The sequence below is a fragment of the Piliocolobus tephrosceles genome, chromosome 12 (assembly GCF_002776525.5).
Source record: "Piliocolobus tephrosceles isolate RC106 chromosome 12, ASM277652v3, whole genome shotgun sequence".
Lineage (NCBI taxonomy): Eukaryota > Metazoa > Chordata > Mammalia > Primates > Cercopithecidae > Piliocolobus > Piliocolobus tephrosceles.
The window spans coordinates 117,233,880-117,256,415 of record NC_045445.1 but is presented as its reverse complement, the minus strand read 5'-3'; the positions used below and the strand labels follow the sequence as shown (position 1 = coordinate 117,256,415).

Here is a 22,536-nt window from a genome sequence, read left to right as displayed (position 1 = left end):
TTTAAAAATAATTGTCATCTGTAGTATATATAGTTTTATTTCTTCTTTTCCAATATTTATTTATTTATTTATTTTTTTTTCTCTTACTGCATGGGCTTGGAACTCCAGGTTCAACGTTGAATAAAGATGGTGAGAATAGACATCCTTGCCTTGTTCCCAATGTTAGTAAGTTCAGAATTGCATTATTTAAGTAATAATGGTAGCTAAAGGTTTTTGAAAGACGCCCTTTATGAGACTGAAAGAGTTCTTTTCTATTCTTAATTTGTTAAAAGTTTTTGTCTGTCAGGAATGGCTGTTGAATTTTGTCAAATGTTTTTCCTGTATCTGGTGAAACGATCACATGCTTTTTCTCCCTTTGTTTAATATGGTAAATTACACTGGTTGGTTTTTTAATGCTTATACCAAGATTACATTCCTAAGCTAAACTCAACTTGATCATGATGTATTATCTTTTTTTTATATATTGTGACTATAAGTCAATGAGATAGAAAACAGAATTACGGATTTTTTGTTTCTATGTTCATGAGGGATATTGATCTGAAATTTTGTTTTCTTTTTGTGAGGGGCAGATACATAATGTCTTTACCAGGTTTTAGAATCAGAGTTCTGCTAGAGCCATAAAAAAAGATGGGGTACAACACCAACAGCGAACCCTAATGTAAACTATGGACTCTGAGTGATTATGAGGTCTCAATATAAGTTCATCAATGGTAACAAACGCACCACTCTGGTGTACGATGCTGATAACGGGGCAGGCTTTGAATTTGTCGGGGCAGGAGGTATACGGAAAATTTCTGCAACTTCCTCTCAGTAACATGAAAAGGAAATGAAAAAACAAAAAAGAAATATGGAATGCATTCCCTCCTGTATTTTCTCAAAGCATTTGTGTAAGATTGGTATTTTTACTTTTTTAAATATTTGGTAGGATTTACCCACCAGTGAATCTATCTGGATCTGGAGTTTTCTTTGTGGGGAAAATTTTGATAGTAGATTCAGTTCACACATACTTACTAATATTTACTGTTTTGTGTTGTTTTCAGTTTGGGTAGATTATATGGTTCAGAAAATTTGTCCACTTTATCTAAGGTGTCAAGCTTACTGGCATAAAGATGTCCATCACTTTCCCTTATTATCATTATCATTGTAATGGATAACCCATCTTTCACTTTTGATTGTCGTAATTTGTGTTCTCTTTTTTTTTTTTTTACAGATCAGTCTACCTTGAAGTTTATTGATTTTATCTTTTCAAAGATCAAACTCTTGCTTTGTTAACTTTTTCTGTTTTCTATCTCATTGACTTATCTTTCCTTTCTTCTACTTTGTTTTTACTTTGTTCTTGTCTTGTTTCTTAAGGTAGAATTTTAGAATCATTGATTTTGGATATTCCTGTCTTACATGAGCATTTAAAGCTATACATTTCCTTCTAAGCACTGCTTTATTGCATAGGAAAGAATTCTGCCTTGCCCAAAGAGAGGTCTGGCTTTGTCCCTGGCTCAAAACCTTGACACTTCCTGAGTAACGGCAGTGTCTGTTATTTATGGTGGGTCCCTCAGACCACATGATATGATTTGGCTGTGTCCTCACCCAAATCTCATCTTGAATTCCCACGTGTTGTGGGAGGTGACTGAATCATGGGGGCAGGTCTTGTGATAGTAAGTCTCACGAGATCTGATGGTTATTATAAGGGAGAGTTTTCCTGCACAAGCTCTCTTTAAGATGTGACCTGCTCCTCCTTGCCTTCTGCGATGATTGTGAGGCCTCCCCAGCCATGTGGAATTGTAAGTCAATAAATCTCTTTCTTTTGTAAATTGCCGAGTCTTGGGTATGTCTTTATCAGCAGCATGAAAACAGACTAATACACCACACCTATAGGGAGTTTATGCTGAGGAATGGCTCATGGTGCATATGTTTTCCACCATTTCTAATCAGTCAACTTGGCCCTGTTTCCAGGGTAAAAACTTTCCAATGCACTCCCTTAGATAGGGCAATTCCTCTAAGACAGCTCCTTGAATCAATGAACTAAAGTTTGTCTGGCGATACTTCTTTAGTAGACATTCAAGCAAAATCAAGTTTAAAGATTCTGATTTTATGAACCCAAAAGACTTAAACTGATCAATGATAACTATATACCTCAGTGACTTTCAGCAAGAAACTGCATATAATGCTGCCAAAGTGCCAAATCTGGCACTTGGCAGTCATCCACTAAGATGATTCTTTGTATCATTTTTAGAAATCAATAAAACCATTTTTTGGCCAGGTGCGGTGGCTCACGCCTGTAATCCCAGCACTTTGGGAGGCTGAGTCACTTGAGGTCAAGAGTTCAAGACCAGCCTCGCCACCATGGCGAAACGCCGTCTCCACTAAAAATACAAAAATTAGCCGGGCATGGTGGTGGGTAATCTCAGCTACTTGGGAGGCTGAGACAGGAGAATCGCTTTAACCCGGGAGGTGGAGGTTGCAGTGAGCTGAGATCGCGCTACTGCATTCCAGCCTAGGTGACGGAGTGAGTCTCCATCTCAAAAGAAATCAATAGGCTGTTTTTAAATGTAGATCAGATGAAACATCCATGGTAATATTAAACAATAAAAAGAAGAACAGATACTGTGTTGCAACTTATAAATGAAAAATAAAAAACACTCTGTAATGAGCTTAATACACGTAGAAAACTATTCAACCAAAATTTAAATAATTAGGTAAGGTAGTATTAGGCATTCTCCACTATTCTTTGTGTCTTCATGATCAATCTACCTTGAGTTGCTTAAGGCAAAAAGAATTAAAATATTAAGAATGAGGCAGAAAGTTAATCTACATTCAATGACTACTTATTTATGAATGAATGAATAAATGACAGGGTCTCTGTTGCCTAGGCTGGAGTGCAGTGGCACGGTCTTGGCTCACTGCAACCTCCGCCTCCCGGGTTCAAGGGATTCTCATGCCTCAGTCACCTGAGTAGCTGGGATTACAGGCGCGTGCTATAAGGCCTGGCTAATTTTTGTATTTTTAGTAGAGACGGGGTTCTGCCATGTTGGCCAGGCTAGTCTCAAACTCCTGGCCTCATGTGATCCATCCGTCTCGGCCTCCCAAAGTGCTGGGATTGCAGGCATGAGCCACTGCATCTGGCTTAAATGACTAAACGTGTTAAGTTCAATTAAAATTAAATTTTTAAGATATGGAAATGCCAATTAAACATTTGGTACATAAAAATAAGAAGAACACATTTGATATCTTTAATTTTAAATCATTTCTATGTTAACAATTACCCGAAAATGATTCCTTCAGACCTTGGTTATGTAGGATTTCTTTTGTTCTTGATGGGAAAACACCTAGTCGCTACTAACTGCTATGCTCCCCTTTTGAGTACACAGGGATTCTTTTGTTGTCTGAAAAATAAGTCTACTGCAAATCTAACTTTCTGTTCTCACATTAGACCTTTAAAATCCTCATTATTTTATGAGAATCATCTTTTAGGGTTATAGTTTTTACAATGCTAAGTAAATTTATAATGTTAACTATGTAATATAGTGTTTCAACTTCTGTTTGTAAAAATTATATATTCCATCAAATTACCTCTGACAGTCATTCTAAGAGTTACTAATTTCAGTACTTTTTAAAAACTAAAGTTTGGGGACATTTCATTATTGCCACATTAACACCAATATGGTAAATTTGTTGAGACCAGTAAGCAACATGGTGAGATCTCATCTCTACAAAAAATAAAAAAAAATAGCCCGGCATGGTGGTGTGTGCCTACAGTCCCAGCTACTTGGGAGGCTGAGGCAGAAGGATTGCTTGAACCCAGAAGGTCAAGGCTGTAATAAGCCAGGATCGCACCACTGCACTCTAGCTGGGCAGCAGAATGAGACCCTGTCGAAAAAGAATAAAAATATGGTAACTTTATGCTGAATAAGTTAACCTCTAGTGGAAATTTCTTCAGATATAAATGTGAAATCCCAAATTATTTTGATATTTATTTCTATCATATTTGTGACATTTTTCATACTCACCTTTTTTAGATGGCTTGGGTGGTACAATTGGGCCAGGCTCTATGTTGTCATAAAAATTATTCATGGCTTTTGGATCAAAGTTTCCTATAAAGAAAGTAAATTCATCAGGCATTTAAGAACTCTTTTTTCCTGTTATTTGATTTTTTAAAAGAAAATATGTAAATAAAACACATAAGGGAAAAAATGTTTTCCAGGATTTCAGAGCTCATTACATAATTCTATCCTCCCAATGAAATTGTATTTTCATTGCTATGAGAAAAGACCCAAGAAAACCACTACATAGATGTATGTCTACAATGTATTACACCTAAAGGAATATTTTTCTAATTGTAAGGGTAGTCTCCTTAGGCAGGATTAGGCATGTGGGCCTTTGGGGAGATAAATGAAGAGAAATGAAAGGATGGTTGAACTGTTTTCTCTTTCTGCTTGTTTTGATTTTTAATGAACAAACCGTGAGAAAGAACACTTAAATAATGAAAGCTTACTTTCATATTTTTCATAATTTACCTTAAAAATTCATTATAAATTGAACTATGGAAGAAGCCAAATATAAACATTTACAAGGATTAATCAAGTTATATTTTGAGACTACTGAACAACCTCAATACATGTGAAATAACATCAACAGTTTATGTATTTTTATTTTCAAGAAAAGGAGAATCTTAAATGGTAAATGTTTCCTAAAGATTTATCAATGATAAAAGGTGCCAGTTTCAGAATAGATAGAACAATACCTGAGAATTTTGTCTTGCCACAAAATTTTCACCTGTCTTCAAATGTTCATTCCCTGGTCTAGTGTCTATTTCAGCCACATCTCCTGCCGTGTCTCCTCCAAGGTTGGTTTTGATCTAGTGCCAGTTTTGGGTGCTGCCTTCACTTCTATGAACCTATCATTGTGCTCTGCTTGTTCTAAACAATTACAGTTAACTGTAGCCATACTTATTTATAGAAGATGCTGTATGGTACTGACACTGATAGTTTAAATATATGATTATCTCTTGATTTCCAGATCTACTTTTTTTTCCCCAACAAGTTTTCCTTACCAAAAATCACAAAAAAAGCTGGTTTTCATAAAATCATGCACTGATTTGCATCTATTCTAAATGCTTATTTCTCTGCTTACCCCCTCACCACCAAAAAAGGTTTAGATTCCTTCCCTAGCTTAAAAGTTTAGATTGGGAACTCAGTATAAAAACTTTTCTGCAGTGTAGAAGAGTAGAATTTAGTATAAAATGGATACATTTAGATTCGTTATGAAAAGAGATTTAGAAATGCCTAAGTATCCCAAAGAGCTCATTGTCCAATGCAGACAAAAAACACAGCTCTTTGCTTATAAAACCTTAATAGTGGTTTCCCTTGCAGGCCCTTTCACAAATGTTTTATCCACTTGAATATGCTGTTTTAAGATAATTTTCTGAAAATAATTGCTGTGATAGCTCATAAAAGCCACAGTGCTATCTGATGTATTAATTGGATCTTTTTATGCTTTCAGAAGCTGCATATGTATTTCTTCAATTACTTGTTACAGCTCATGTTCTAATTTCTAGATCACAAAAGGCTTACTATAAGTATCCTAACCAAATGTTTCACTGTTTTGCTTCAAAGACCACACAAGTAGAAAAAATTGATACAATCTTGTAAAATATAGTAGCAATAGTTTATGTAACCCCTACATCATGCATAGTCATTCTTTGATTGCTTCAAGTTAGTGGGCTATAGAGTGACTAGGCTTCTGCAAATAATTTTAAGGGTACCTGACTAGATTGCTCAATTTTCACATTCAAATTTGCTTCTGTCTGTTGTTCAGATAATGCCATGTCTTTTGGGTTCACCTGCCACTAATCTTTAATCTCTCTCTGTTTTTTAGACCAAGTCTCTTTCTGGTGCCTAGGCTGCAGTGCAGTGGTGCAATCATGGCTCACTGCAGCCTTGACCTCCTGGGCTCAGGTGATCCTCCTGCCTTAGCCTCCCATGTAGCTGGGATCACAGGCACACACCACCACACCTAGCTAATTTTTAAAAAATTATTTGTAGGGATGGGGTATCCCTATGTTGCCCAGGCTGGTGTCTTAACTCTTAGGCTCAAGTGATCCTCTTGCCTTGGCCTCCCAAACTGCTGGGAATACATGCATGAGCCATTGTGCCCAGCCTACTGTTTGTTTAATCTTGCCTAAAAATGGCAATGAGATATTTTATTATATACTCTTAAAACACTGTAGAAACTCTTAGCTGCCATAATCAAGAAAAGTAAGTGGGGGGGATGGGGGGGGCAGGAAAGGTGATTAATACACAGAATTGTTAAGAAAAATTACATGTCAACTTTAACGTAACAAAACACTTGTATATAGCTATATTTTAAAGTTAGACGAAGACCTTATTTTTATGTGTCTGTTGGCTGGGGTTCCATATTGTATTTCTTACATAAACCACACCCATGATGACCTACAGCAGAGGTTGGCAAACCTTTTCTGTGAAGGGCCAGATAATATTTTAGACTTTGTGGACCTGTGATATAGTCTCTGTTGCAAGCAGTCAACTGTGCTGTTGAAACACAAAGGCAACCATAGACAATTTGTAAACAAATGGGCATGGCTATCGCTCCACTAAAACTTTTATTCACAGAAACAGGCAACAGGCCCTAGTTTGCTGAACTATAATTTTAGCAATCTATAATTTTTATTGCTTTAGAATGGAGCAAGAAAGATATTAAGAACACTTATAATGCAATTTGAGTACAGAATCCTTTTAGACTTATATGATTTTCTCCCTTAACCTTTTTCAGTTGTTTTCACCAATATCTAATTCACAATCCCTATTTTTTGAGTGATCTGATGCCTTTGGCTTTCATAGAAAGAGCAACTTTCTCCTTCATGTCAGTTTATGAAACATTAAAATGCAGAAATACAATAACTGGTATAAACAGGTTTGGGGACAGAATCAACTCTTGGTAAGCAGACAATTCAACCGATGGGAGCAATATTCATAGGCCTACCAGAATGCAGCCTACTAGTCAAAAGTATGCAGCAGCTGTGGACATCAGTCAGTATATTTTCCACAGAAAATGAAGACCATCTCTAATCTGGTGAGTTGGGTAAATGAAAGTTTAAGAGAGCTTCTGCTGTAGTATACTTCTGTAAAAAAATCCAAAAAACTAAAACTATGATTATAGTTGAATGTTTTCACATAACATAACATGAAAAATAACATACAGAGTTTATTTTAAAACTGAGAAATCTGATACTCTGATTTGGGATCCCTTTTTACAGATACTTCAGATGTCTATCACATAATATGAACTCTACTAAGTTTTAGAATTAAAACCCATCAATTTATAAAATATTCACAGTAAATGACAAAGGATAAATGCAAAGTAACAACATAGAACAGTCTAAATGATAAGAACTTGATGAAACTGCCAAAGTAAAACTATTTTTTCATCCCCAAATCTGATCCATGACCATGGGACAGGGCGATCTCTTTACCAGGATTGTAATCTTATCATGGATAACAACTGTCTCTTAAATCTACAAAACCAAAGTTATTGCTATTTAAGCAGCTTAAAATACCACACTATTACTTATGGTTTACCAAATAATCAAGTCTATACCTCTAGATTGAAGGAGGTCAACTTCTTTCAGTGTACAGTCAACATTTATCTGGAGTTGTCTGTTCATGCTTCTCAATCTTGTCATTTCCTCAGGCTAGTAAGAAAGGACCCAAAATAGCAATTGTGGGAAAGTCATTATCAAGCCCAGCATTTAAGAACTGCGTTTCATGTTAATTGTAATGATTGGGTATTACCAAGGATATGGCCTTAGTCCATAAGAGGGCATGTTTAAGAAGTCCTATGTGTATGTTTTTAAAGGAATAGTCAGGTAAAATGGGGACATCAAAATGGCCACATATCAACAAAATCTGCATATAAAGTGGCGAGCTGCAACAGTGGACTGTGTTCTACCATACAAGATACTACCATTTTAATCACAGAGCACTGAGAATAATTTGTTTCTATGTTTTCATGGTAAGGGAAAATGTAAGAATCAACCTTTTAAACAAGTCATGTCCATGATCTTAGTCTTGTCCAGCCTGGTAAAAATTACAACAGTATGGTGTTTGCCAGAATTCTCTCATTCCTTCTTCTTAACAATCTTTTAAGGTAGGTACTAATACTGTGCCCAATTTGTAGATGAGGAAACCGAGGCACAGAGAGGTTATATACTTCTCTTAAAGTTATAAAGCTAGTAATTGGTAGAGCCAGGATTTATATAAAAGACTCCTATATAAATTCATATATAAATATTGTCATCTTTTTTTCTAGATTGAAGGAGGCAGTTACTCTAGTGCATGAAAACTTCAGAAACAACTGAATTCCATTTTTTCCCCGACTTTGTTTTCTTCTGCCTCCACCTCTTCAGGCCAGCCCACTCCTTAGGCGTTTCAGGGGCACATATGAGGCACTGATTTGTGAAGAGAGTCCTAATCTTCCATTCAATAAAGCTTTTTGGAAGCCTTTACTTCCCATGCCATTCTTAATTTATTTTATACATACATGTGTATATGTGTACATATATACACACGTGTATGTGTACATATATACACATGCATGTGTCTATATACACATGTGTACATATATGTAAAGTCAAAAGTTTAGAATCTAGAGGCTGAAATACTGAAGCTTTCAGCACAGCCCAGTTATTAATTACTAGGGTGATTTTAACTATAACATAGAAAGTGAAAAATATCTGCTACTCTAGGAAGACAGAACAAAATCCTATTGTTAAAAACATGTACTTTGCTGAACGCTAAATATGTTAATATGCCAGTGAAAGAAAAATGAGCAGAAAGAATATCTTAATTCATATGATGTTAGGAGGTATTATCAGAATAACTGAGAATGCCCATTAAATAAGCAGGTATCAAAGTTTAAAATAAGTGATAAAAGGCAGAATATAATAGCTACAATTCCACAGAATGCTAAAGGAACAAAAAAAGTCATTCAGAAATATTTATTATGGACTGCCTTTTCTAATTCCTATGGGCTAAAACTACGTGACACTAATGTGTACAATGCTTTGTGCTTTGCCTATCAAGCAATATTCAAATAGTTTAAAATATATACTTGAACATTTAAATTAAAGATAATGTATTTAGTTAAGGGCTCCACACAGTGATGCTGTCTTCCTAGGAAGAACCTATCGGGAAAGTCAAGCACCTGAAAAGGATGATCTTTTCCATAGGTTTTAGGGAGTTGGGGACAAGAGAGACGTTTCAGCCACAGTGGCCCTAAACAGTGAAGCGGCCACCACACATTTGCTCATAACAAAAAACATACTCTCATCAGGCCGGGCGCAGTGGCTCACTCCTATAATCCCAGCACTTTGGGAGGCCGAGGCAGGTGGATCACTTGAGGTCAGGAGTTTGAGATCAGCCTGGCCAACATGGCGAAACCGTGTCTACCAAAAATACAAAAATTAGCTGGGCGTGGTGGCGCATGCCTGTAGTCCCAGCTACTTGGGAGACTGAGGCAGGAGAATTGATTGCACCTGGGAGGTGCAGGTTGCAGTGAGCCCAGATTGTACCACTGCACTCCAGCCTGAGCAACAGAGCGAGACTCTGTCTCAGAAACAACAAAAATATTCTCATCAACAGGCTCATTTCCAAAGATAGTAGAACCACTCGATCTTACTAAGGGTTTATCAGTAAGATTATGTCCTTTTTCATATAGCTTCTGATTAAACTGAGGGGGGGGAAAGCAGTTTCTGAGAAATTACCGCCATTTGTCAAAAGTAGTTTTTGTAGAGAAGGAATTTCAAAATTGGGTATGTATAATTCAAAGTTGTCTGTAAGATAACAGGATGTTTGTAGCTAACATTTCAAAATAAAAAACGGTAGGCTTTTTTTCCAAAGCTGGCATAGACCAGCGTCAGAGACCACTGATGTTCTTTTGTGGCTTGGCCTCAGTTATGCCTCTGGGACTCAAAGCTGTAGGACAGTCCAAAAACCTAATGAGAACAGGAAGAATGGGGGGAAATAACTTGAGGGAGGGGGCAACTGGCAGCTTTCTGCATATTAAAATCTTATCTTTCAAGGTAAAACTTAAATTTCCCCCTTCTCCTTGAAACTGTTTCATCTATAAACTTTATAGGCAAAAAGCTAACATTTCTATCTCTATACTCTGAAAGTACTTATATTTTCTCTCACACACAAATACATATAGACTCACAGATATACCTATCTCATTTCACATGCAGACCTAAGAGATGACATCTTCGTCAGCATTTAATACAATGCTTTGCAAATAACAGATTAAGGGAAATGACACCATCATGCATCTTACATGTTGTACTTCTGCTCTCCTTAGAAAAAGATTATTTCACTGCTATTCTAAGTTTCTACAACTCCCCCCACCCCATAGCTGGTCACAAATGTGCACTGCAGTATCATTAGGCAAGCAGCTTTCTAATCAATTTTGTATACAATGCCTGATAAGCAATTTGTTTGAAAACTTGAAGGTAGCAATGTGTGCTTTAGTAGCAAAAACATCAGTTCTCTACTGGGTATTCCTATACACAAGTGGGACAATGATAAGGCTAGCTATCTACTGATTACCTACTTCATGCTAGGCTTATTACATACACTGTCTCTGTATCTTGACAATTATTATAATGTACTTGCTATAATTCTCTTTTACAGATAGGGAAAATCAGATGCAGAGAAGTCAGATATAGCCAGTGAGCACCTGAGCAATTCTGACTCCCAAGCCTATGTGGGCTCTCTTTCTACTATGTCATGGTTCCTCAAATGAGCTTTGATGAGCAAAATGGGCATTCTGACTAAATGATTTGTTTCTTGATTAATTTCCTACATAATAATAATCTTATATATGTTCCTCAAGTTCAAAGGAAGTCAAAGTACAAAATGCTTTAGATTTGTGTGTCTAAACCTCAAGCAAATTTTTCTAGTATTCTGCAACCAACACTTATATTTTATAAGAACACTTACTATTCGTTGGGCATTGTGTAAACTACTTCACATATATTACCTCATATAATCCTAATACAAATCCCGTAAGATGGGTACTATACCACACATTTTATAGATAACAAGCATAGAGAAAGTTACTTATCCAAGGATACATGAATGACACAAATAGAAGTAGGATTCAAACTGGCACCTGACTTGAAAGCCTACTCACTGTCTCAACCACCATGTACAACTCTCCCTCTGCCATGTACTACAATTGTCCTCCATTTTACTCTAGGCTTGGCAACGGAAACACATGGGAAACACACTTAAATGTCTTATCTCTCAGATGTTAGCACCCACATGAACTACCAATTTCTCAGTCTGGGGGATGGCTACATGGGGGTTCATTATACTATTTTATGTATCTTTGAAATTATAATAAAACTTAAAACTAAATTACAGCCCAGGGCAGCAGTTTCACCAACTTCTCTTTTTCCTTTCTCAAGAAGATAGATTGGGGACCAGGTGCAGTGGCTCACGCCTGTAATCCCAGCACTTTGGGAGGCCGAGGCGGGCAGATCACAAGGTCAGGAGTTCAAGACTAGCCTGGCCAACATGGTGAAGCCCCGTCTCTACTAAAGATACAAAAAATTAGCCAGGCGTCGTGGCGCACACCTGTAATCCCAGCTACTCGGGAGGCTGAAGCAGGAGAATCACTTGAACCTGGGAGGTGGAGGTTGCAGTGAGCTGAGATTGTACCATTGCACTCCAGCCTGGGTGACAGGGTGAGACTCTGTCTCAAAAAAACAAAAAAAGAAAAAAAGATACATCAATAAGAGCTCTGATATAAAATCTGGGGCTTTTTTTTTTTTTTTTTAAGTACTAACCTATGCTACATTAGACAGTTCTCCACTTCCAATGAAAAACAAAACAAAAAAAAAAACAATATTTTATTTAGCAGGGATTATCACACAGCAAGTAGTTGCTAAATAAAATGTATATGATTAAAGAAAATTGGCCAGGTGCGGTGGCTCAAGCTTGTAATCCCAGCACTTTGGGAGGCCGAGACGGGTGGATCACGAGGTCAGGAGATCGAGACCATCCTGGCTAACACAGTGAAACCCCGTCTCTACTAAAAAAATACAAAAAAAAAAAAAAAAAAAAAACTAGCCGGGCGATGTGGCGGGTGCCTGTAGTCCCAGCTACTCGGGAGGCTGAGGCAGGAGAATGGTGTAAACCCAGGAGGCGGGGCTTGCAGGGAGCTGAGATCCGGCCACTGCACTCCAGCCTGGGCAACAGAGCAAGACTCCGTCTCAAAAAAAAAAAAAAAGAAAATTACTATGCTAAGAAAATTTGTTTATGCTCTATAGGTACCTAAAGGTTTCCAAAGTACCCAACCACCATAGGTGGATTCCCATATGGGTTATGTCCTTCAATATCTTCCACAATCAGAGGATTCAATTAAGATTTCAAATGGAGAAAATGAGGCAGAAATTTGATTTGTAGTAACATCACCTTTCCATTAAAGATGGCTCTGTTATTTTTCCATTGCTTCAAGTAGTTAAAATCTTCCTCCTCACTTCTAATATTGACTATACTGAGGACTATAGATGATATTACAAAAAAGTCATTAAATTAGTGAATATGCCTATTTCTCAAGACTCTCTTTCTCAAAAACTCCCACTTGTTCCCTGTTACCAGCAGAATAAAGTTCAAGCACCTCGACCTAGCATTCAAGGTCAAAGCCCCACTTACCCTCTGTTAACTCTTCAGAAATCTCATGCTTATGCCAGGGGATTGTAGTCACTGTCTCCTAAAAGTCACTCTCCATCTTGACTTCAAGCCTTCATTACCTTATTATTGTTCTTTTCTCTTCTAAAATGCCTTCCCCTTTTCTCTCTGCCTATTGTTTAGGGTAGTGGTTCCTCACTCTTTTTTTCCTTCAATGTAATAATCTTATGAAAATCTGATGAAAGCTATAGACCCACTTCCCATATTAGACACACTTACGAAACTCTGCATATAATTTCAGAGAATTCACAGATCCCCTTTGAAGCCAAGAACCTCAAGTAGAAACTTCTCTATGAGGGAGTGGCTGCAGACATGCTGACTGCAAGAGGCCTGACATATGCCCACTTCTCTAAACCTGTAAACTCAGAGATTGCCCTAAGTTTAGAGAGGGTAGGAAAATGAGGAAAGGCTTCATGGAAAAAGTAGAGGTTAAGTTGAGCCTTGAAGAACAGAACAGACAAGATTTACACGTGCAGAGCTTTTTAGAAGGGCATTCCAGCAGGAGGATAATGTAAGAGCAGAGAAGTGCATTGAATCTGCACAGAAACGAGTTGATGTATGAATTCTCTCATTACCCATGAACATACAGAGCACTTACCACACTATTATAATTATCTGTTGATGTATCTATTTTTCCCACTGGTAGGTATGTACTAAGCATCTAGCATAGTACCACATTTCATAAACTATATGCACAAAACTGCTAAATGTTGAAAGGTAAAATGATAGGTTGGATCATAGCTTGTGAAGTCACAAGATTTTAAACGTTTCAAAATTATCAGTTGCTTGGGATCGTTAGAACTCATATACATTAACCAACATGTTAAAAAATATATTATCTGAATCTTTTCATTACAGCAGTTCCCTTTAAGACTGCTATCAATCAATACTGTTACCTCAGTTTCTACAATTATTTATACTTAACAAAACTGCTCTGCCTTAAAATACTCTACAGTCAACACTTCCCCAAAACTCATATTGATCTATTCTAAATCATCTGAATTAATGTACTTACAAAAATAATTTTAAATGTTTAAAAATATATATATATATCATACGCTTAGAATAATAAATGAATACACAAAGAATAATTCATCAAATTTTTGGTCAGTGTGCACTTTTCTATTTTGACAGAAAGCAATTTACAAATAAATGAGATGCTATACCTTGATTATTATCATCAGTGTTTGAAAATACTGATGAGCCTATGGAATTTGCATACATGAATTATTTTGACACGAACTACTAAAGGCAAAAGTCCTTCATCTGTTGTTTTAAAAAACAGCAACAACAACAAAAAAACCCAGAACTCTGCCAGGAATAAAACCTAAAGAAAAATAAATGACCTGATAGCCAATATCCCGACCCACCTATTAACACATCTAACAGATCACTTACCGTAGGGATCGCAGTGGTGCAGCTGACTCTTCTGAGCCGTCTCTGCATCAGGTCATGCTCCATACCGTTAACTTCGGACTTCAACCGCTCTAGCTCCTCTTTCTCAAGTTTCAATTGCTTTGCTAACCTCTCCATCCTTGCTCGTTGATGTAACAGCAAGGCTACAGCATTATAGATAACGTCATTGCAGAGAACAACACTGAACAAGTGACTGGAAAATTTCGATATGTATTACTAATGTATAAAAGACTCATTCAACTTGGGGGTTGGCATTTACTCTCATTTCTTTCTAATGCTATGCTGCCTCCATATCTGCTTCAATTTAGCTCTCTGAATGCTACCAAAGTGACATCACCTGAACATCCCTCTTGTTCTGTTGTCCTAAGATTCTCTTTGTACTTGTGTGTGTTTTGAACAGGCTGACTACCAGACATACTTAATCATTACTTCCCTTCTTATATACTGGAAGAAAACTAAATTCTCAGGTATCTTGAAACAATCTGAATAGACTTTTTAAAAACTCTATATCTAATTTAGGTCTACTATTAACTAATCCAATAATTCCACTTCTTACATATTATTTATATGTAAATATCATTATGCCCTCTGGGCCATCCTCTTTAGAAAAGATTCAAATTCTTTCATTTGATGAACTTTACTCCATTCTCCATGAATCTTTTTTCCTACTCTGTAGTTTGTACTTTTGACAATTTCCATTTCACTTGTATTTTTTTGCTCTATGAATATTCTTTCTAAACTAAGCCTTATTAGGCCTACAATTTCATGTTTTAAAACAAAGTCTATAGATGACCCTGAAGCACTAACTTCATTCTTTTTGTTTGTTTCAGACACAGTCTCCCTCTGTTGCCCAGGCTGGAGTGCAGTGGCGTGATCTCAGCTCACTGCAACCTCTGCCTCCTGGCTTCAAGCGATTCTCCTGCCTTAGCCTCCCGAGTAGCTGGGATTACAGATGTGCGCTACCACACTTTAGCAGAGGTGGGGTTTCTCCATGTTGGCCAGGCTGATCTCAAACTTCTGACCTCAGGTGATCCACCCGCCTCAGCCTCCCAAAGTGCTGGGATTATAGGCGTGAGCCACCACACCCAACCACTAACTTTATTCTTAATAGCAATGCTACTGCCCAACATTTAATACTAAACATTTAATTAAAACTAAACAGCTAATATATTTGAATGGGAGATTGCTGCCTCACCACAGAAATGAAATTTCATAAAAGGGTTAAAGTTTACCTTGTGTGTAGGCATAGTCATCTGATCCAGAACTAGAACTCCTCTGATATTTATGGCTTCCCTTTTCTCCCCCAGAGCCTGGTATCACTGAAATGGGCTGAATAGGTTCTGGTGCTGCAGAGCGCTCTTCTTGGTCCACTAAATTTAAAAGATTTTCAGTCGTTGCTCGGCCTACGGTAATTTTAAAAACTGTAGTTGGGTTTGGTATCACTCGAGGAGATGGTGATGGAGTACACGAAGGTCCAGTTGGCTGTGTGTATGTAATATACACAGGATTAACACTAAACGGAGGTTTTGGTTGACTAGATATCCCTCTTGAAGGAGAACTTGAAGGTGGCGTGGTGGCTGTGTATAGTGAGTGTTGATTCCGTGGAGATGGTTGATTACTGATGGGTGAAGGACTCCTATTAATTGCTGTCCCAGGTCTTTGAGAAGGTTCAACTGTAATTTCTATCTTCTTCATGGAACCTTTGGATAAACTAGATGCTGTATATGGAAGATAGGCTACTGAATGGCTTCCCTGTTTCTGATAGCTAGGAGGTCCTTGTTGATATGGATGGGGTGGAGTAGTTGAAGGACTAGGTGGCATAAAGATGTGGCCCAACTGGGAAGGTTGCACTTGATGCTGTGGAGAGCTGAAGGGGGAAGGACATTGAGAAGGAGGTGGTGAATGGTAAGCAGACTGAGGGATCTGCTGCTGTTTGGGAGAATACTGAGAAGGTTGATAGTTCTGTTGGTGTGGATAAACAGGTAAAGGACGCTGGCTATAGTGAGGCACTGGGCCCTGTGGTGAGGACTGCCACGGCGTACTCTGAGGAGTTTGTCTTCCTGATGAACTCTGAGATGTCTGTCTAATATAAATAGAACCAGGAGATCCATAGAGATTGCTTGGAATTTGTGGAAGAATTTGTAAAGCTCTTGGTACAGTCTGTCCAGAAGGGAGGTTCTGGGATACTGTAACAGTAATTGGATTTGTACTATACCGAGGTATGTGCATGTATGAAGGAGGTGGCGGTGGTGGTGAAGGCCCTTGCATAGCAGACGGATTCATTCCTGTTTGCATGGAAGATGGCTGTTGAGGTGGCTGTGAAGGAGGAGTAGCTGCACTTCTGTTCTGTTCATTCATAAAAAATGGATTGTAGTTGGGAGTAGCAGCAACAACAGCTGGAGCTGAGTGTGGTTCTTGAACTAAACATATCAGCTGTTTACCTGCTGCATGCTGTGGATCAATATGTCCATCACTTGAGCTATGTACCAGTGTTCGACCACCATTAAGTTGGGCTCCATCTCCTGGGTGATAGCTACTAGGAGAATGGACACCCAGGTTAATATGTAAAAGGCGATTTCTATTCATCCTATTGTCATCTGGACTATGGTATTCCATATATAAGTATTTGCTACTCTCCTGGGAAAGGGCTCGGCAACAGGCTTCAAGATTGTTGTTATTCTAGGGGAGAAAAATGGTAAAAGTAACATTGGCAACATTAACAAATTCTAATAGTGGAAGTCAGGCTTTGCCAGAGAGTTATGCAAATACTACTGTCACAGAATAAATAGAAAGCAGTATCTTAACCACAAAAAGCTTCATGGTCATCTATCCTGAAAAGGAGATCCCAAACGATCCATATTATTTTACAAACATTTAGCTCACATTACTAGTACTACCACTACTGCTACTGCTACAGAAATGTAAAGTACCTACTAATGAACACTGTGACTCAACCCCAAGTTTTCTGACTCCAAATCCAGGACTCATTTTATACTTGTTGCATCTCAACAAATTAAAATGTTGGGCTTATCTCGGATTCACCACAATTGCTGCAATATAAGTATAAGTAATATCCATGATTAATATTTAAATCGATAAAAAACATAAAAATAACCATGCTTTAGTTTTTAAAAGGCACTAAAACCACAAAAGGAGAAAAAGAATTACAATAAAATTCCTCAAGAGTTAAAACAATAAAAATTCTAAAGCAGCCCTCATTTTTCTTTTACCTAAATTTATCCTTGAATAACTTCAACTGTCTGAACCATTATATAAGATTTAAGCAAAACAAGTAAGTATTTAAAAAAATCCGTAACTTGAACTATGGCTCCATGACTTTGCCCGAGTTAGGGTAATTTAATTAAAAACCTGGTGTCGACTGCCTTAATTAAATTCATTCATACTCTCACAGTCTCAAAAGTTTTTACCCGCTGAAGGGTGTCTTGGTATACTTTCAAAATCACTGAAAGATTTGAATTGTTTAGTTCTACACACTCACAAAGAAGGTAATAGCAAACTGACACTTTAGAAGTTCCAACTGACAGTAATCAGACTAATAAAAGGTTCCCTCTTTGTAAAATTTTAATATATCAAAAAGCGGTTTTCTATTGAAATACAGAATTCCAAACTATTTTACTAGTGTAAGACACATATTATCCACTACTTTTGAAGTAATCCATAAAAGTTTCCCAATTATTGTGACTTTCTCTGTAGTTCATAAATATACACAGAGATATGCACATGCATCGATATTACTATATATTTTAGGAAAAGCATTTTATATAAAAACGAAAGGAAATAATTCACTTCTGCTGAGAACCAAATGAAGTTAAACCTAAAACAGGACCCATGATGTTGTAATTTTAGAGTTGGGAGAACTCCTATTAGAGTTCATCTGCTCCAATGCAATTCACATTTACAGATGAGGAAAGAGATGCCTGGGAAGTTACAGATGCCTGGGAAGTTACATGGCTTGACGACAGGCACTTAACTAGTTAACTGGAAAGTCAATTCTAGATTCTTACTCTCCTGAGTCCCAGTGCTCTTTCCACTTGGTAATTTCAAGGGAAAGGATGTTTGGCCAAAAGGACATTATTAAACTAGAGCTTTAGGGAAGTTTAAAAAAAAGTCAAGCAAATCTTTGCAAAATGAATTCTTAGAAATTTAATGAATTGGCTTTATTAAAACTCTATAGATCATTTTTAACCTTTTCTTAATATAAAGTTTTTGATACTAAAATTCAAATACTTTAAAAAATGAGATCATGCCTGTAAAACATTAACATCCTACCCAGATGATAGTAACAAATAGTAATTATCATCAATATAGAAAATTTAAAATTCAAATACTTTTAAAAGTACTTTGAGTCACAGAAGGATGTATTAATTGAAGAAGAAAATCATTACAACTCAAAGATCTGAATTATTTTTACCTTGCTTGAAAATTGTATTGAGCAAGGAAGGGAAGATATTAAAAGCAAATTTGGAGCCAAAGGATTCAAACCGATTGCCAACTAGAATGTGTCACTGACAGACATCTGAAGGAAAAAAAATATGGAAGGTGAAATAAAGTATTCTTTTTTTTTTTTTAAATACACCTATGGATTAGGGGAAAACAAAAACTGGAGAGTTTTCTTTTAAACATAAGGTAGTCATGGATACTTTACCATCTGATATTTTTATTATTAATAACCCTGAAATTCCATGTTCTCTACGCTGAGTTAGATAGCCTACTTAGTATTGTCACAAAAAGGATCCAAATTCAAAATGATATAAAGTTGGAATTGTCAGCATGTCTATAGTGACAAGTTGAGTAAATTTTCCTATGAAGAAAATTTAAAAACCACAAAACCAAGATATTAAAGTATTATTTTTACAGGAGTATTTTAAAAAGAAAACTACCAGAATAGATTATAATAAGGATAAAAAATGTATCAAACAGTAAACATGAAGAAGAAATCAAAATCATTTCAGAGGTAAGAATTTTTAAGACATATAATGAACACTTTTGAAAGGAATGAGGCAAAAAAGCATCATATTCCTAAAAAGTGATCCTAAATTGAGGATGATACCCCTGAGTGAGGCTCTAAGGCTTGCGCATTAAATGCAAACTACTGAGCCTCATACATTTTAATGTGAAAAACAGTTTTCCAGAGCCAGTAGGTGGTAAATCTCCATACAATATATTTTATTAATCCCAAAGGAAGAAAAAAGTAGAAGACTTAGGACAGCGTAATTATCAACAAATGTTCACTGAGCTGAATGTAAAGTTCTATTCCTTCAGTTTAGTTAAATGGTCATGAAAAATGCAGGTAATAAAGGGCTAAATGAAATAAAACAAGGTCACGGCTAGGTGGGGCCCTAAGATAGGTGAGGAAGGTGATTGCTAGGAAGTGGTTTAAACTAAAAGCTTCATCCTTACTTGGTTTCACTCTGGTGGGAAGTATCTTTGCTCTACCAGAAACCAAAATGGGGCTAAAGAGCTGAGATTCAGGCTGGGAATGTGTGTGAGAAAAGGCAAAGGCAAGCTGTAACACAAAAACCATAAGCCCAAAGCTCTAGACTAGTAAAGGGCTTGCAAACAAAGGAAGCACCTCTGTTACCATCATTGTTCTGTGAGGCTCTATTTGTAATTAACCACACCTGTATATAGGTTTAGGTTATATCCCGAGCTGCTCACACTGCCATAAGGTAGAGTTTGAACATGAGTACTGACTGTGTGTGAGGAAGACCAGTGAGCATGGTAGAAGTGGTGCTGCCCAAAGTTAAGCAAATAGGTAAGTGCCATAACCCAAAACACTACGATCCTGTGAAGGATGATATAAAACACAACAAGGGGACAGTGGGACAGGGGAAGTGGTAGGCCTACTTCTCTGTTGTCCCCTGAGTGCGAAAGACACATTCTATCTTAGAGATGAGATGTAATTCAATGTAAGACACACAGCAAGACAAAGGTAATGTGAGTGAAAGTGGGCTTACATTTAAAATTAGGTATCAGTAAGGATTTAGCATTAGAAAAACAAGGAGTAGATTATCTACAGACTTTAAAAAAAAAGACTCAAAAGTGTATAGTCTAAGAAGTTAAAACGATAAATTTGAGATTCAAAATTCAACTCTAAGGACTTAGGGACTGATAGTACAACCCAAAATCTTCAAAAAGTGAAACATAAGGAGAATCTGTTTTTCTTGTTGCTACCTGCTTTTACTCTCCTCTCCAATCTGTGGTTCTCAATGGTGGGAGATTTTGCCTCCCATGAGACATCTGGCAATGTCTAAAGACATTTTCAGTTGTCACAATTGCGGGGAAGCTACTGGTATTTGCTGGGTAGAGGCCTCGGATGCCTAGAATGTTTAGTAATTCTACAATGCACAAGGCAGACTCCCACAACAGAGAATTATCCAGGATAGACTGTCAACAGTGCCAAGGTTGAGGGGAAATCCTGCTCTAAATGTTCCCCCCGACCACACACACACACACACACATACACACAAAGAAGACATAACTGGGTTCTAATTACATCACACATCACCAGCTCTAATAGGAAAAACTAAAACTTAATATCACTATCACTGGTGGTAACTTACCTGTAACATGCACTGAGACACCACGCCCTCTGGAATTTCAGGGAAACGTTGTCGAAGATCATGGAGAACCTGAATATCAAGCTGTGGGCTGCTTTGCGCCATGCCAGAGCAAATGGTGGCCAAGTTTCTCTTAGGAAATGGATGTTAACTGGCTTTCCAAAAGTAATGATCTTCTAGCACCACAGTCATTTTCTATTTAAAAAAAAAAAAAAAAAGTATGGTTAAGTCTAGTTACATATTTTACTTTATTCCTATTGATCCTGTACAACTCAGTAGTGGTGGCATCTCCTCTGAGGAGGCTTCCACTGACACTCCCCATCTTAGTCCTGCTGCCTTGCCTCTCCCCTCCATGATGCTGCCAAAGCAGGCTTTGCTTACCCTCACAGGAACACTAAACACACTATACTGAAACCATCTATGCACCTAAAGCTCTCACCTATTTAAAAAAAAAACAAAGAAACCTGAAGCCCCACCTGGAATATAGCTCATTATTACAGACAGTGAGGATGTACTCAAGAAGTGATGGGAACATATAAGGACCTGGAAGTCAACTTGAAGAGGTGCACTCACTGGCCACATTTGCAACAATTTGAATACCAAAATAATAGAAGACAGTAATGAGTTATAAACCTGTAGAAAAGAGGGAGCCATGCATCCGTATCAATGAAGACAGCTAAATACATACATACAAAAATACCTGCTTACAGTAAAATCCAATTGGTAAACATGCAGGAGTGCTGGAGCTAGAAAAATCATTTTGCAGTCATCATAGTATAGAGACTGCTTCAAGCAAGTATCATCAATGGATGCTAAATCTAGGGGAAAATCTGCATGAAGAGTAGGAAGTACACACAGTTTTATAATTGTGTACCCAAAGCTTATTAGTTGCAAAGGGGAAAAATTTAATTATACAGTGGACAAATTGAACAACATCTTGACTGGGTGATCAAAATGAACATCACCAATGAGGGCCAGATGGACTGCATAGGCCTCCAGATGTGACACCATGAGAAGAACACATCATTTTATAGTATTACAGTGAGGAATGCATAACCTGAAACTAATCATGAGGAAATAGAACATTTCTCATTTTGGGTTTTTCTATAAAAAAGGTTGGGGGAAGGAAATGTCATTTTAAGACAAAGGTTTGAAAAATGTCCCAGGTTAAAAAAGAGCCATGACAACTAAATCTTTTACCTGATCCTAGATTGGATTCTATACTAAAAGGGAAAACTGTTATAAAATAAATGAGTGGATCTGTTGACCGAAGTGAAATGTTGACGGTAAATCAGAAGTATTCTGTGTCAATAAATGTATTGAATTTCCCGTTTACTGAATTGATAACTGTGCTGTGGTTACATAAGAGAATATTCCTATTTTTAGGTATTAGACAATGAAGCCTTCAGTGGTAAAGGGCATGCAACTTACTCCCAAATAGTTCAGAAAAAAAATGTACGTGTACATACAAATGTGTACATGCGCACATACGTGTGTGCACAGACAACTATAAAGCAAACAGGAAAATGTTAATAGGTGAATTTGGGTAAAGGGTATACAGTGTTCTTTCTCCTATTTTTATTCTCATAATTCCTGTCAGTTTAAAATTATTTCCAAATAAAAAGTAAAAATGAAAACAAAAACCAGCTAACCAAACAAAAGCCTGTAGCTCTACTCAAGGTCTGTGCCTTGTTCACCACTGTATTTCCAGAGCCCAACCTCATATCTACTCAAGTATCGTTAAATGATGAATCAATTTCACTATACTAAATCAATCT

The 22,536-nt window shown here is 37.2% G+C and overlaps 1 protein-coding gene across 6 annotated transcripts in view; it reads right to left on the bottom strand.

The window, feature by feature from the left end:
- Positions 1–22,536, bottom strand: part of TAB3 (TGF-beta activated kinase 1 (MAP3K7) binding protein 3) — a 61,971-nt gene that overhangs the window by 11,108 nt on the left and 28,327 nt on the right. For 5 of the 6 annotated variants that reach the window (XM_023202946.1, XM_023202947.2, XM_023202942.1 and 2 more), the window contains 5 exons: positions 20,762–20,953; positions 15,410–16,856; positions 14,160–14,320; positions 7,612–7,705; positions 4,005–4,088 (listed from right to left, as the gene is read on the bottom strand). In XM_023202946.1, coding sequence (XP_023058714.1) covers positions 4,005–4,088; positions 7,612–7,705; positions 14,160–14,320; positions 15,410–16,856; positions 20,762–20,863 — 1,888 coding nt within the window. In that variant the 5' untranslated portion in view covers positions 20,864–20,953. The remainder of the gene's footprint in view (positions 1–4,004; positions 4,089–7,611; positions 7,706–14,159; positions 14,321–15,409; positions 16,857–20,761; positions 20,954–22,536) is intronic. The other variant, XM_023202945.1, reaches the window with a different exon arrangement.